A 12,423-nucleotide genomic window follows, 5' to 3' on the forward strand; every position below is an offset into this window, starting at 1 on the left:
CAAAAGAGCATTTCAATATTATAACATCTAACTAGACTTTTTTTTTCTTGTTTTGCAGACTTGCATCGTGCCAAATAATTCCAGTGGAATTGCGTATTTTATTCTGTAGAATTCATTCAGTTGTCTGTCTTTCCAGTGAGGAAGTCAGTGAATCAGCTATTTGAAACTGGAATAAAATTTTCTAAAAATGCGGTTTTCCGTGTTTTGATTACGAGATTTCATGTGGCAGAAATCACATACTTTGCATTAAAGGGGTAAAGGTTTGCTTAATTTTCTGTGGGAATGATGATAATTAAAGAAAATGCATGGAAATTTACCGCCAGGCCCGCGAGGTTAGACAGTGGGATAAAAAAAAGAGGTGTTGTTTAGAACAATCCTGCAACTACTGGCATGCTTTTGCTGAGGTTTATTGTGCACCTCCTCATGCCCACAGGCGTCATTACAAGAATACATCTAGTCATTAGACTTTCATCTGGAAGCAGAGCAACTCTTAACCACAAGTAGGGATCACATTTTAACTGTAGAATTAAGGGATTCCTTTGAAGACTACAAACCTTGTGACTTTCCTGGACTTTTTTTATGGTTTAGAGAACTGTTTTCAGAAGGGGCAAACGGCTGTAAATTATTCCCATTGGTTTCACTTTTACTCCCTTGTGAAAATACATCAACGCCCACTGTGAAATTAAAATAAGGCCTTAGCACCCTCTTGTGAAACAACTTTGCAAACAATGTTTGCGTTTTCTAGTTAAGATTTTGTGTACCTAATGTCACTTGTTTTAATTGTATCTTTGCCTTCTGTGTTGGTTAGCTGGCAGCCCTGGGGTGGAACAGTGAAGATGGCTGAACCACGGCGGGAGAGCACCAGCAGCCTGCAAAGGAAGAAACCTCCCTGGCTGAGACTGGATATTCCCACAGCTCAGATGTCACTAGACGAGCCTCCCAATTTTGTTCAGGTGTTCATTCTTGCTGAATTCACTTGTCCTTTGTCATTTTTTATCCCGATTTCTGTTTAAACTGCTCATTTTATGTGCTATTGTCAATGCAGCCTGTGAAGAGGCAGGGATTCCTGCGCAGCATTAGCATGCCAGTGGAGACCTATCACATCCAGTCCCCGCCCCGTGACCTCTTTGACACCCGGCGGCCTGTCCTACAACGCCAGTCGTCCATCACTCAAACCATAAAGAGGTAAAGGTCATTAACAATGCAATGGATTTATACAGTGAGATGTTCATGTATGTTTTATCCCGTGTCAGTGACATTTTTTTGGGGCATAAAATTATTATATTTTACATTCATAGGCTGGCGCCTATCAATTTGTCTTGATGGTGCAGATTGTGGAGAGAATTGTTATGTAACATAAGCAGCACATTCTTATGCAGGATTCATGGAGAATACTGGCAGCCTTGTGTTTTCCTACTTTTTACAACTGCATAGTTGTTTTTAAATAATAAATTCTGATGTTATCTGCTTGGTAATAACGTTCCTTATGTTTATTAAAAAAATGCAGTCTGCTTTGCTCTGTCTGCATGAGAGCTACACCTCTGTCCAGCTGCACTTTTCCTTCTCACTGCCCCTTGTCTTGTCTTTTCTCTTTCCTCCTTCCTTGCATTACGTCTTGCCACCTTCCGGCCCTGCTCTGCCTGGTCACAGCAGCAGAAGGGTGCACTTTGAACGGATTAACACGGTGCCCATTAAGGGGCAACGGGCTGCTCGGCGCAGCGCCAGGAAACACCACTCACTCTCCAGAACCCTGCTCAGGTACTGCAGGAAGTCCCTCACATGATGGTGTGTTGGGATCAGGAGGCAAATGCGTAAACTTTCTTATTTACTATGAGGATATAAGTGAGTTTTTCTGCAGTTAGTTTTAGTGCAATGTTCATTCTGACATGATTTTTGTGACTTACTTTTAAATGAATTGGAAGAAAAAATCTAACCAGACCTGTTACAAATCCTTTTTTTTAAATTCAGTAATGACCCAGACGGCCAGTGGGAGAGGCCCCATTTTTCCCTACACATACAGTATGTCAGCATTCTTTACGAGAAGTTGTTGCTTCAGAGTGTTGCTTGTTAGTGAGCCAGCATTTTATGCTTGACATCCCAGGTGTGTTGGCTTCTTTAGCAGACACTGATTAAATAATTCTGTTCAAACATACTCATAGAAACCAGGCATGGCAACGGAATGCCCAGTGCTGCAAAGAAAGGTGCACGTTTGCTAGACTGCTGTAATTGTTACACATATTTTGAGAACAGAGCAGCAGCGAAACACGGCCGCTGAAAGAAAGATTGAGCTGAGCTAGTGAGAAAGAAAACTTCACTGAACATTCGCTCCGGCGCTGGTAATTAGTTTATTCAGAAAGTCAGCTTGCCTGAACTTTCCTTTGAAGAATGTTTCGACTTCCACTTCCTGCCCTTGGGGTGCTGTAACGTTGTTTGCTCTGGTACTCATTAGGCTTCAACTTCAACAATGTGAATGCAAGTATGCTTGCTTGTTAAGGAGAGCAGAGTAGAGCGTGATTGAAACATCAGGAAAAATAGAGTTGGATTTGCGTGACGAATATCTGAATATGTCGGATTTTATTTGCAGTGCGAGAACTGCTCTCTCTTTCTTCAAAGTGTGCACCTGACTTTCTGTCTGTGTCTGGACAAAAACATGTCCAGGCTTGTTCCCTCTACTGTGCCTATGACTCTCCACTATAAATCCCAGGAAGTTGTTCTTATTAATCCCACACACGTTTGCTGACCCGCTCCTCCGTATGCAGTGCTCTTCAGAGAATCTTCAGTTTATGTGTCTATGTCTCTCTTTGGCAGGTTTTGCCATACCACGAAAGCGTTTTAGCATCTCTGTGAGAAATGACGTGAATGTTTCGTGACCTCGAGCTGAGCGGTTAGCATTTGTGATGTTAGGGGAACGGCGGACTGGTTTGGGGTCAGTAAGGACGGTGATACCACCCAGAAATGGCAGAGGAAAAGCCTGCGCCACTGCAGTCTGCGCTACGGCAAGCTGAAGCCACAGGTGATGCGAGAGATGGATCTGCCCAGCCAGGACAACATCTCATTAACCAGCACTGAGACCCCTCCTCCTCTCTATGTCCCCTCCTCACAGCATGGCATGCAAAAGGTAAAGGGGTTGATTTATTTATTTAAATTATATGAAATGTGCTTTAAATTACAAACATATGTTCTTGAATAAATAAAATGGGACATCAAAAATACAATGCGTCTGCATCAAGATAATGGATTGAATATCTGAGGTAAAACAAATTCATTTCTTTCCAACTCCCACTTGTTGAATTCATGCTTGTCCAGATTGTGGATCCACTGGCACGGGGGCGAGCCTTTCGTATGGTGGAGGAAGTGGGTGGCTACAGCGTGCCTCAGACCCCTATCACGCCCGGGGCCACGTCGCTTTGCTCGTTCACCAGCTCCCGCTCAGGTCTCAACCGGCTGCCTCGCCGACGTAAGAGGGAGTCTGTGGCGAAGATGAGCTTCAGGGCTGCAGCGGCACTTGTCAAAGTTAGTTTGCCCAAATAAACATCGAGAGAAGTAACCCTAAAGTGCTTGTTTTGTACACGTTCCTTTCTCTGCTTGTATTAGATGTTATTTGTGTAGTTAACTGTAAGTGCGTCTGAGTGGCATGTGTGTGTTTCAGGGTCGCTCATTACGGGAAAGCACTCTACGACGGGCCCAAAGACGCAGCTTTACTCCGGCCAGCTTCATCGAGGAGGACATGATTGACTTCCCTGATGAACTGGACACATCATTCTTTGCCCGAGTAAGGCTGAAAACCAACGCTTTTGATATTCTCACTTTCAGATTTTGCATATCTCTTCCCCCCTATTTAATTAGTGTTATGATCTTTCTAGGATATTCTAATGCAGGAAGAGTTATCCACATATGCAGATGAGGTGTTTGAGTCTCCCTCAGAGGCTGCCATGAAAGACACAGAGCCCAGCAGTAAGAAGGATGAGACGGAGCTGACTGGCAGCGCCCTAGATAAGACTGAGCTGGAGAGGAGTCACCTCATGCTGTAAGTTGCTATACTGTGGCCATAGCGATAGTTAGGTCTTAGTGAAATGCAAAAAATATGAGTACAACTGAATCGCACTCCTCCAGGCCTTTGGAGCGTGGGTGGCGTAAAGCCAAAGAAGGAGCTCCAGGACCACCAAAGGTGCCGCTGCGGCAGGAGGTGGTGAGTGTCACCGGACAGCGGCGTGGGCAGCGCATTGTTGTACCTGTCAAAAAGCTGTTTGCTCGAGAGAAGAGGCCTTATGGACTGGGCATGGTAGGGAAGCTCACGAACCGCACCTACCGAAAGCGCATCGACAGCTACGTCAAGAGGCAGATAGAGGACATGGACGATCATAGGTATGACTCATTCTGAGTTATTTGTCAGTGCTTTCCTTAGTGAACAACACTGATGGATGGAAGGATTTAAAATCTTCTCACTCTCTGTCTTCTTTAGGCCTTTTTTTACGTACTGGATCACATTTGTCCATTTGCTCATCACCATCCTGGCTGTTTGCATCTATGGCATTGCACCAGTCGGGTTCTCCCAGCATGAGACAGTCGATTCTGTGAGTCTGAGCAGCTCAGTCGTGATGAGCTTCTTTTTTTTTTTTTCGCTCTATACAAATTTTCACAGTATTTTACTCACAAAATTTCCCTTAATGTTGTTTGTGATTTGGATGTCTTCTGATTTAGGTTTTAAGAAACAAAGGTGTGTATGAAAATGTTAAATTTGTACAGCAGGAGAACTTTTGGATTGGACCAGGTTCGGTAAGTGTTATATATATTCTTGAGATTATATAAAAATAAAAACAATAATAATAGAAAGTCACGATTATAAATAAAAAAACACTAAATTCAATATTTATTCCCTTTTTCTGCCCAATGTTAGGAATATCTGATTCATTTGGGGGCCAAATACTCTCCATGCATGCGGCAGGATAAGCAGGTGCATGATCTTATCAGGGAAAAGAGAGCCATTGAACGCAACTCTGCCTGCTGTGTGCGGAACGATCGCTCTGGTTGTGTCCAAACCTTGGAGGAGGAATGCTCGGTATGTAAACAAACCCACATTTGAGTTGTGCTCCCTGACTCTAATAATTCAATAACAGAACAAAGCTGCAATCTGTTTTAAACAACATTTAAAACATGCTTATTCCCAGAGTACTCTAGCTGTGTGGGTGAAGTGGCCGAGGCACCCCAGCACGCCTCAGTTAAACGGTAAAGACAGACAGTATGGCTCTGTGTGCCATCAGGATCCCGGGTAAGATATAATAGCGGTGTCCTAATGTTTCAAAACACACACAGCATTTATTGACTGATACTTATTGGTAAGTATTATGTATGCATGCTTTTGTGATCACAGGATATGTTTAGAACCAGGCTCCGTGTCTCCTCATGAATGGCCTGATGACATCACCAAGTGGCCAGTGAGTACAGTGTAACAGAGGGTTGACTAAAAAAATAAACATCAGGTGACCATCCTCATTTGATCTTACTTTTATGAAATACTGGAAAGAATGAATCATCATGTTTCTTTAGATGAAAAATGAAAAACTCTTCTCTTCTCTAAAGGAACAGTAAAGGTCATTAAACATTAGGTAATACAGTTACCAAAAATGAATTTTAAGCACAACTATGGTAATCATTTGCTTTTTTTTGTAATGTTAGCATCTGCATATTTCAGTCTTTGTCAGTCAAGCTAGTCCTCTTTCTCTCTGACATAGAATAGCATCGATGTAAAATGTAATAATAGGTTTTACAAATTATGAAAATTGAAGGTTAAAGTCTAATATTTTGTTTTATGCTTAAAAATGATACTCCTTTTCTTTTTGATTAATTCAGAAGTTATGTATGTGATATACCGGTGTACCGGTGTATATATATATAAAAAACTGCTCTGGCTTTAAGATTTGTACCAGGTACAATACAGGAAACCACACCAACCTGCCTCATATAGACTGTACCATCACAGGCCGACCATGCTGCATCGGAACAAAAGGAAGGTGAGACGAGCATATGGACGAACACGCACTCTATACAAATTTGCTTTTCTAAATGTCTTTATTTAGTAATTGTTACTTATATTTGTCAAGGTGTGAAATCACATCCCGTGAATATTGTGACTTCATGAAGGGCTACTTTCATGAGGAGGCTACTCTCTGCTCTCAAGTAAGCAACTTGTTCCTTATTATATAAAAATAAAGCATTGTGCTGCATCTGTCGCTACCGTGTTTGAATCTGTTATGGGGTTTACTTTTTTTGTATAAATCCTGAACAGAAAAACAGATGTAGTGAGAGCTCATCAAATATATACAGTATGTGTGTTAAAATATATCATGACTTCGCATGTCAGTGGAGATTTCTGAGTCTTTTTTATTGTATATGTAGTAGCACATATTTTTTTCCTGCTTTTTCTCCAGGTGCACTGCATGGATGATGTATGTGGACTGCTGCCTTTCCTCAACCCTGAGATTCCAGATCAGTTTTACAGGCTCTGGCTTTCACTTTTCCTACATGCTGGGTGAGTCAGCACCTATCAGGATCACAGAACGTAGTTTTTATTTTGACATTTGCCTTGTGAATGAAAGAGGTGGTGTATCGGTTGTGGACAGTTATAGTCAAAGTGTTTTGCCAAATGTATTTTTCAGCAAAAGAAAATAAATATAAACATGTGAAGCTATAACTTCCTGGTTGTGCAGTTCAGGTCAGGATAAGGATTTAAAAAGAGCTGAAAGTCCGCTTTAAATCAAGGACTGTTTGTTCCCGCAGAATATAAGATACGTTTATTGGCCAAATATGTTTGGTAGATGCAAGGAAATTCAATTTAGTGGTCGGCAGCTACTGGTTTCTTCATGGGCACAACAGAACATAACAAAATAAAACAATATGTAATAAATGGATGTAAAGCAAATACGTAAAAGACAGACAGAGAAATTATACATATGCCAAACAACAGATCAAAACAAATACAGTGGGTAAATCAAGGAACATGTGGGACCTATACTAAGACCATGATGTAAATAATGTATGGGTAGATAAATAATATTGTGTAGGAAGGCTAAATACACATCGCTGACTATCAGAATGAACTGGGAAAGGTGCTTTCAAATTTCTCTTATAATGAGAAGTCTGTCAGTCAGCACAAAGAGCTGACCCTACTGTTAAGAGGACTTCATCTTCCTGCTGTCTGTTAACCGTCTACAGGGTAATTAAACAAAGTGCCCTTTCTACACGACTCATTAAGCCTCGGTGAGATAGAGGACCTGTTGGAGGATTTACCTCTTTTGCACAGAGGAATTATCTTCCCAACACGTGCGGCTTTTACACTGCATGCACGTGAGCGTCTTGTCTGTTTCTGCCTTCCCAGAATCCTTCACTGCCTGGTGTCTGTAGCGTTCCAGATGACAATCCTGAGGGACCTGGAGAAGCTGGCTGGTTGGCTGCGCATCTCAATCATTTACATCCTCAGTGGCATCACTGGAAACTTAGCTTCAGCCATCTTCTTGCCCTACAGAGCAGAGGTGATCAACGGTCCAACACGATGCAGAAATATCAAAGTGCATTTATTAGTATATGCCCTGATACAATCAGGAACACCTTGAAATAATGTTGTACATTTAAAAAAATGCATTATACTATAGGCTTGCAATCTCCTCTATTTTTCTTTTCCTAGGTTGGGCCAGCTGGCTCTCAGTTTGGGATTCTGGCCTGCCTGTTTGTGGAGTTGTTTCAGAGCTGGCAGATCCTTGCCCAGCCATGGAGGGCATTCACCAAGTTGCTGTGTGTGGTGCTCTTCCTATTTGCCTTTGGGCTGTTGCCCTGGATCGACAACTTTGCCCACATTTGCGGCTTCATCTCCGGCTTCTTCTTGTCCTTCGCCTTCTTACCCTACATCAGCTTCGGCCGCATGGACCTGTATCGCAAACGCTGTCAGATCATCGTCTTCCTGCTGGTGTTTGTCGGACTCTTTTCAGGCCTTGTGGTGCTCTTCTATGTCTACCCGATCAAGTGTGAGTGGTGTGAGTTGCTCACCTGCATCCCTTTCACGGACAAATTCTGTGGGAAGTACGACCTCAACGCCCACCTCCACTGAAAAGCGGACAGAGTGAGTGAAATAGGAAGGCATCGGGTCAAAGGATGATGTCAGCCACTCTGTGTCTTCACTCTGCCCACTTGAGTGACTGGGGAACTGTCCCCTTCTCTGTGAACAATGAAAATATAGTTGTATTTTTTACCCTGTATGTACAAATACCTATGTCATTCATTATAAGGACATATTTTATCACCTCCCTGTTTGCCTGCAGTCATTGTCACTCCCTCAGTGTCCAGTGAATCAAAGACATGGCGCTTCTGAACCTCATCAAATCTCCCAGCTACCCTTTACAAGAATTAGAGAAACCAGCACTTGTACATGGAGAAGGTTTTTATTTTTTTTTACAGTCACACTCCGGACAAAGTTTTTATTATTATAATTCAGGCAACCTCATACAGAAGCAGGGACAGATATCTATTATTGATACCTTTGGTGCCTTGTTGATAGATGTACCAACTACTGCCATATTTTTGTTACATTATGCTGAGCACTCCAATGTTTTCCTTCATTTATTTATTGCTTCTCAAGAAGTGATGATTGTTTTGAACATGGTAGCGTTTTAGCTACCTGTCTACTCACATGTAATGGAAAACCACGGCAAAAAAAAAGTCTACAATTGAAAGTAGTCTGTGACTTCATCTCAATTAAAAGACAATCACCATCCTGGGTGTATTCATACTGAGTTAAGAATTTCAATTAATTCATACTGTGCAATGAAGAAATGTCTGCAACAGTTGTTCAATGGAAGCATGTTTATTGTTATCGCAATCGGTATTCACATACCTTAGAGAACTCACATTTACAGTAATATCTCAAAATTCACTTTCAGTTCACCAAAATAGAACAGCATTTACAACGTATGTAGAGCTCTAAATATTACACATCTAAAATAGTTTATATCGATAGATCTAAAATATTGTAAATAAATAAATAGTCTCTATTACACTACAATGTATTTTGAATGATGTGACAAACTAATCGAAATATATGAATGCAAAAAACAAAATTCGGTTCTAAGCTGAACTTTTAAATGTAATTTGATTTGTCATAAGTCAAATTAAGTGCAACGATGCTGTTCTAGTCTTGTATGGATCCCCTTGTGGTCCCCTCCACTCTCACGCAATCCTCACTCCTTGTTTCGGTTGGATACAGTGAGGTGCTGACGGTAGGAGGTCGAGATCAATACCTAACCCAGACTGCTGGTACATCCGTGCTCCATGCCTTTATCTATCCGTGTGTTAACTATCTTTTTTATTAATCATTTCTTTATGGAGTCCATGCTAACTTTGAGGAAGCAGGTTAGGATAGGTGCGGAGGGACCAACAGTCACTGTTTCGCCGTGCGTATGCCTGCCCGACGAGCATGTACTCCATCTCCTGGAAGCACATGTTGGATATGGAGATGGCTGACGGCCCTTTTCCCTTGAAACCGGCCTTGAGATAGAAGGGCACCAGGAAATCCTCGCAAATCAGCAGGGCTCGGCGGAGTCCTGGAACACAGCGCAGGTACTGAAGGTAGCGCCACAACAGGATGGAGCCCTTGCCTTGCTGGCGACAATGGCGGTGCACTGAAAGCACATGGATGTGCACAGTCGGGGTGTCTGGGATGTGCCGAGTCATTGCCTCCTGTAGAAATAAGGAAGGTTTGACAAATTTGCAATTGACATGGAAAACAATGTTGGTTTTATTTCTTCACTGTTTCCACACCTGTGAAAGCCTCTCCTTGCCCCAGCCTGAGCCGATGATAAAAGCTACCAGCTGTCCTTCCTCAAACCAACCCAGCGACAGCTCAGGACACTGACCCAGGAAGTTTAGCACCTCATCCAGGGTAAGTGGACACACTCCAGACACGGAGACAAATGCTGTGTTAATGAAAAAGGGGGGGGGGGGAAACTCCACTTACACAATCTCTTAATCAAAATGGAAAAGCACTAACATATAAGGGTTAAACGTATAAGAAAAGGTCCAATTATGAGCAGAAGAAGCACATCTTACCTTCTCTCTCAATCTCAAACACACTGATTGCATCCTGTGGTGTGAGGTTCCTGAACTCGCTGGCGGGGAGCGTGTGTCGTCTCTGTCGCAGGTGACTGACGGGAGTCTTCAGAAAGAACGGGAGGAACAGTGAACCGATGACCTGCTGTGTCATGCTGCCTCGATGATACGGAAAGCTCTGAAAATGTATCTTTTCTGCCAGCTCTTTTGAAATATAACTTTTGTACTAACACGATCCTGCCAGCGGTACTTTCTGTATTCTTGTGTTGTCCTACGCTTCTGACTGCTGCGTAACTCCAATCGCCAAGGTATTGACCTTCAGGTCTCTCCTCCTCCGCTGCTTTCTCTCTGATCTCATACCATAGGGTGATTGTCTTAAAGCAGGATAGCTGTCTAAGCACCTGCCACTAAATCCCCTGCTTTCAAAGGACAGCAGTTTGTTCTTGGGTTAGTTTTTCATTTATACATGTCTTTAAACATCTCAGTTGAGAAACAGACAATCCCCTGGGTGGATCTTTTGATTATGCACATTAAAAGTAAAATAAGTACGATTAACCTCAGTTTAGTCTGGTGATGGCATAGGTGTGCAGACACATTTATTTAGATATTCATGTTGTGATTATCTAAATTAAAAACAAATTAGGATTAGGTGTATTTTGGTACATTTGGGATTATGCTATTTTTGAGGCTGGAGATGAACAAGACCAGGTTTGACGAGATTGTGTGACACGTGCATCTTTACTGAATGAGGGTGGGGGGGAGGGGATGACTTCATGTCTCAGAGGTTTAGCACAGACTAATTAAATGAGTGTACTTGTTTTAACAGCTTTGAGGTAACCCTGTTTACGCAGACTTTTTTGACTGTCAATACAAAGGACATTTTATTTTACACATTATACATTAATCTTTATACATTTTTGACTCCCAGGCCCCAGCTAATGCGGCCCTGAGTCCTTGATAATAAATATAAAAATATACCCCATTTTATAATTTATTTTCTATCTGTATTTCCAGTTTAGTTTTGCTTTTCTCAGTTAACAAGCTGTTCTGTTGATTTATTTAATCCTTAAAAAGATTTGCTGAATGTGTTCCTTGATTGGTATATAAGCCAAAATTAACCATGTCCAAATGGAATTTGTTGTTCACCCTGAACTGTCGTGTGTGGAGTCCTGGGAAGAATGTGTTGAGATATTTCTTCATTTACCTTGTACTAAATATTTTCCTTTAATTTGAAGGTGACATTGGCAACATTTAGCACATTATTCAGCATTAAATTATTAGCAACCTTCTGTTACTATTTGAATAAAGTATAATTACAATAAACATAATTTTCATAGTTGTCATTGCATTTCATTCATATTCGTGAAGACGAGACTATTGCAATAGACTCGTCTTCAAGAAAAAGAATGAATCAGAGAAAAAAAGTATTTTTGACAGACCAGAAAATCGCAGGTGGCTAAAGTACTGATTCTTTGTGCTCTTTATTATTACACACATGCTGCTACACATGAGGAAAGGTTATTGATTTTACAGAGCCACGAACCCCCTTCTGTGGACTTATCCTGGATACCAGGTCAATAGTGGTCAGAACAGCAAAAGGAAGGCACAGAGTCGAGTTGAAATGGCACAGGATGAAGGGGAAAGACAAAAATAACCATGTTTCTATAGTTTAAAGCAACAAGAGGTTTAAGCCTCTACAAATTGACATGCAAAATGAATCCCAATTATTAAAAAGCAACGTTTTGCATTTATTGCATTGGATCTAATCCTTCCAATAAAAATTACATGAAGATAATATATATATTTATTTACATTTTGCAAAGAGCAGAAATGTTTTCCGGTAGTTATAGTATGCGATAGAAAAAAAAAAAAGGCGTGGTGTCCTGCGTAAGCGCAGAATACCTGTACAGTATATTGTAGCATCTAAAGAAACGCATGTCCAATGCAACAAGCAAGCAGCCATATCAATTCAAGGCACATTTATCCATTTGGCGTGAAACGTAAATGAAAAAGATAAATAAAGGCGTTGCGACCACAGAAGCAAAACTACTTTTCTATTTTGTAGTTGCATCACGTACGCAGAACTTTAGCGAAGCCACAAAGACTGTACGACAAGCTCGATAACTGGGAATACAGTCAGCACACGTGTATCCGGCGCATATGCTTGTAGGAGGATTTAAATATTTTTGAGTTCAGCTGTTGTTCTTATCAACTATACAATAACTTGCACACTAACTGAAAGGAGTTCTATTACTTTTGCTGTTATTTTTTCATATGTAATATGCAAAAAATAATTTTGTAAGAAATCACACAGGATTCTATTACACT

General features: G+C 41.3%; 2 protein-coding genes across 2 annotated transcripts; one reads left to right on the top strand and one right to left on the bottom strand.

Moving 5' to 3' along the window:
- Positions 1 to 815: 815 nt before the first annotated feature.
- LOC137914064 (inactive rhomboid protein 1-like) lies at positions 816 to 8,759 on the top strand. Its single transcript, XM_068757683.1, has 18 exons — positions 816 to 953; positions 1,046 to 1,185; positions 1,651 to 1,758; positions 2,905 to 3,118; positions 3,307 to 3,513; positions 3,650 to 3,772; positions 3,864 to 4,027; positions 4,114 to 4,365; positions 4,463 to 4,574; positions 4,702 to 4,776; positions 4,898 to 5,059; positions 5,169 to 5,269; positions 5,372 to 5,435; positions 5,917 to 6,011; positions 6,102 to 6,177; positions 6,429 to 6,529; positions 7,376 to 7,529; positions 7,682 to 8,759. The coding sequence occupies exons 1-18, from the start codon at positions 837 to 839 to the stop codon at positions 8,099 to 8,101; spliced, it is 2,685 nt and encodes an 894-aa protein (XP_068613784.1). The 5' UTR covers positions 816 to 836; the 3' UTR covers positions 8,102 to 8,759.
- A 622-nt stretch (positions 8,760 to 9,381) lies between these two features.
- Positions 9,382 to 10,249, bottom strand: LOC137914060 (serotonin N-acetyltransferase-like). The gene is made up of 3 exons (XM_068757679.1): positions 10,096 to 10,249; positions 9,808 to 9,962; positions 9,382 to 9,726 (listed from the first exon to the last, which is right to left on the bottom strand). The coding sequence occupies exons 1-3, from the start codon at positions 10,247 to 10,249 to the stop codon at positions 9,382 to 9,384; spliced, it is 654 nt and encodes a 217-aa protein (XP_068613780.1).
- Positions 10,250 to 12,423: the final 2,174 nt, after the last annotated feature.

This window comes from Brachionichthys hirsutus, unplaced genomic scaffold (assembly GCF_040956055.1).
Source record: "Brachionichthys hirsutus isolate HB-005 unplaced genomic scaffold, CSIRO-AGI_Bhir_v1 contig_847, whole genome shotgun sequence".
NCBI classification, from domain to species: Eukaryota; Metazoa; Chordata; class Actinopteri; order Lophiiformes; family Brachionichthyidae; genus Brachionichthys; species Brachionichthys hirsutus.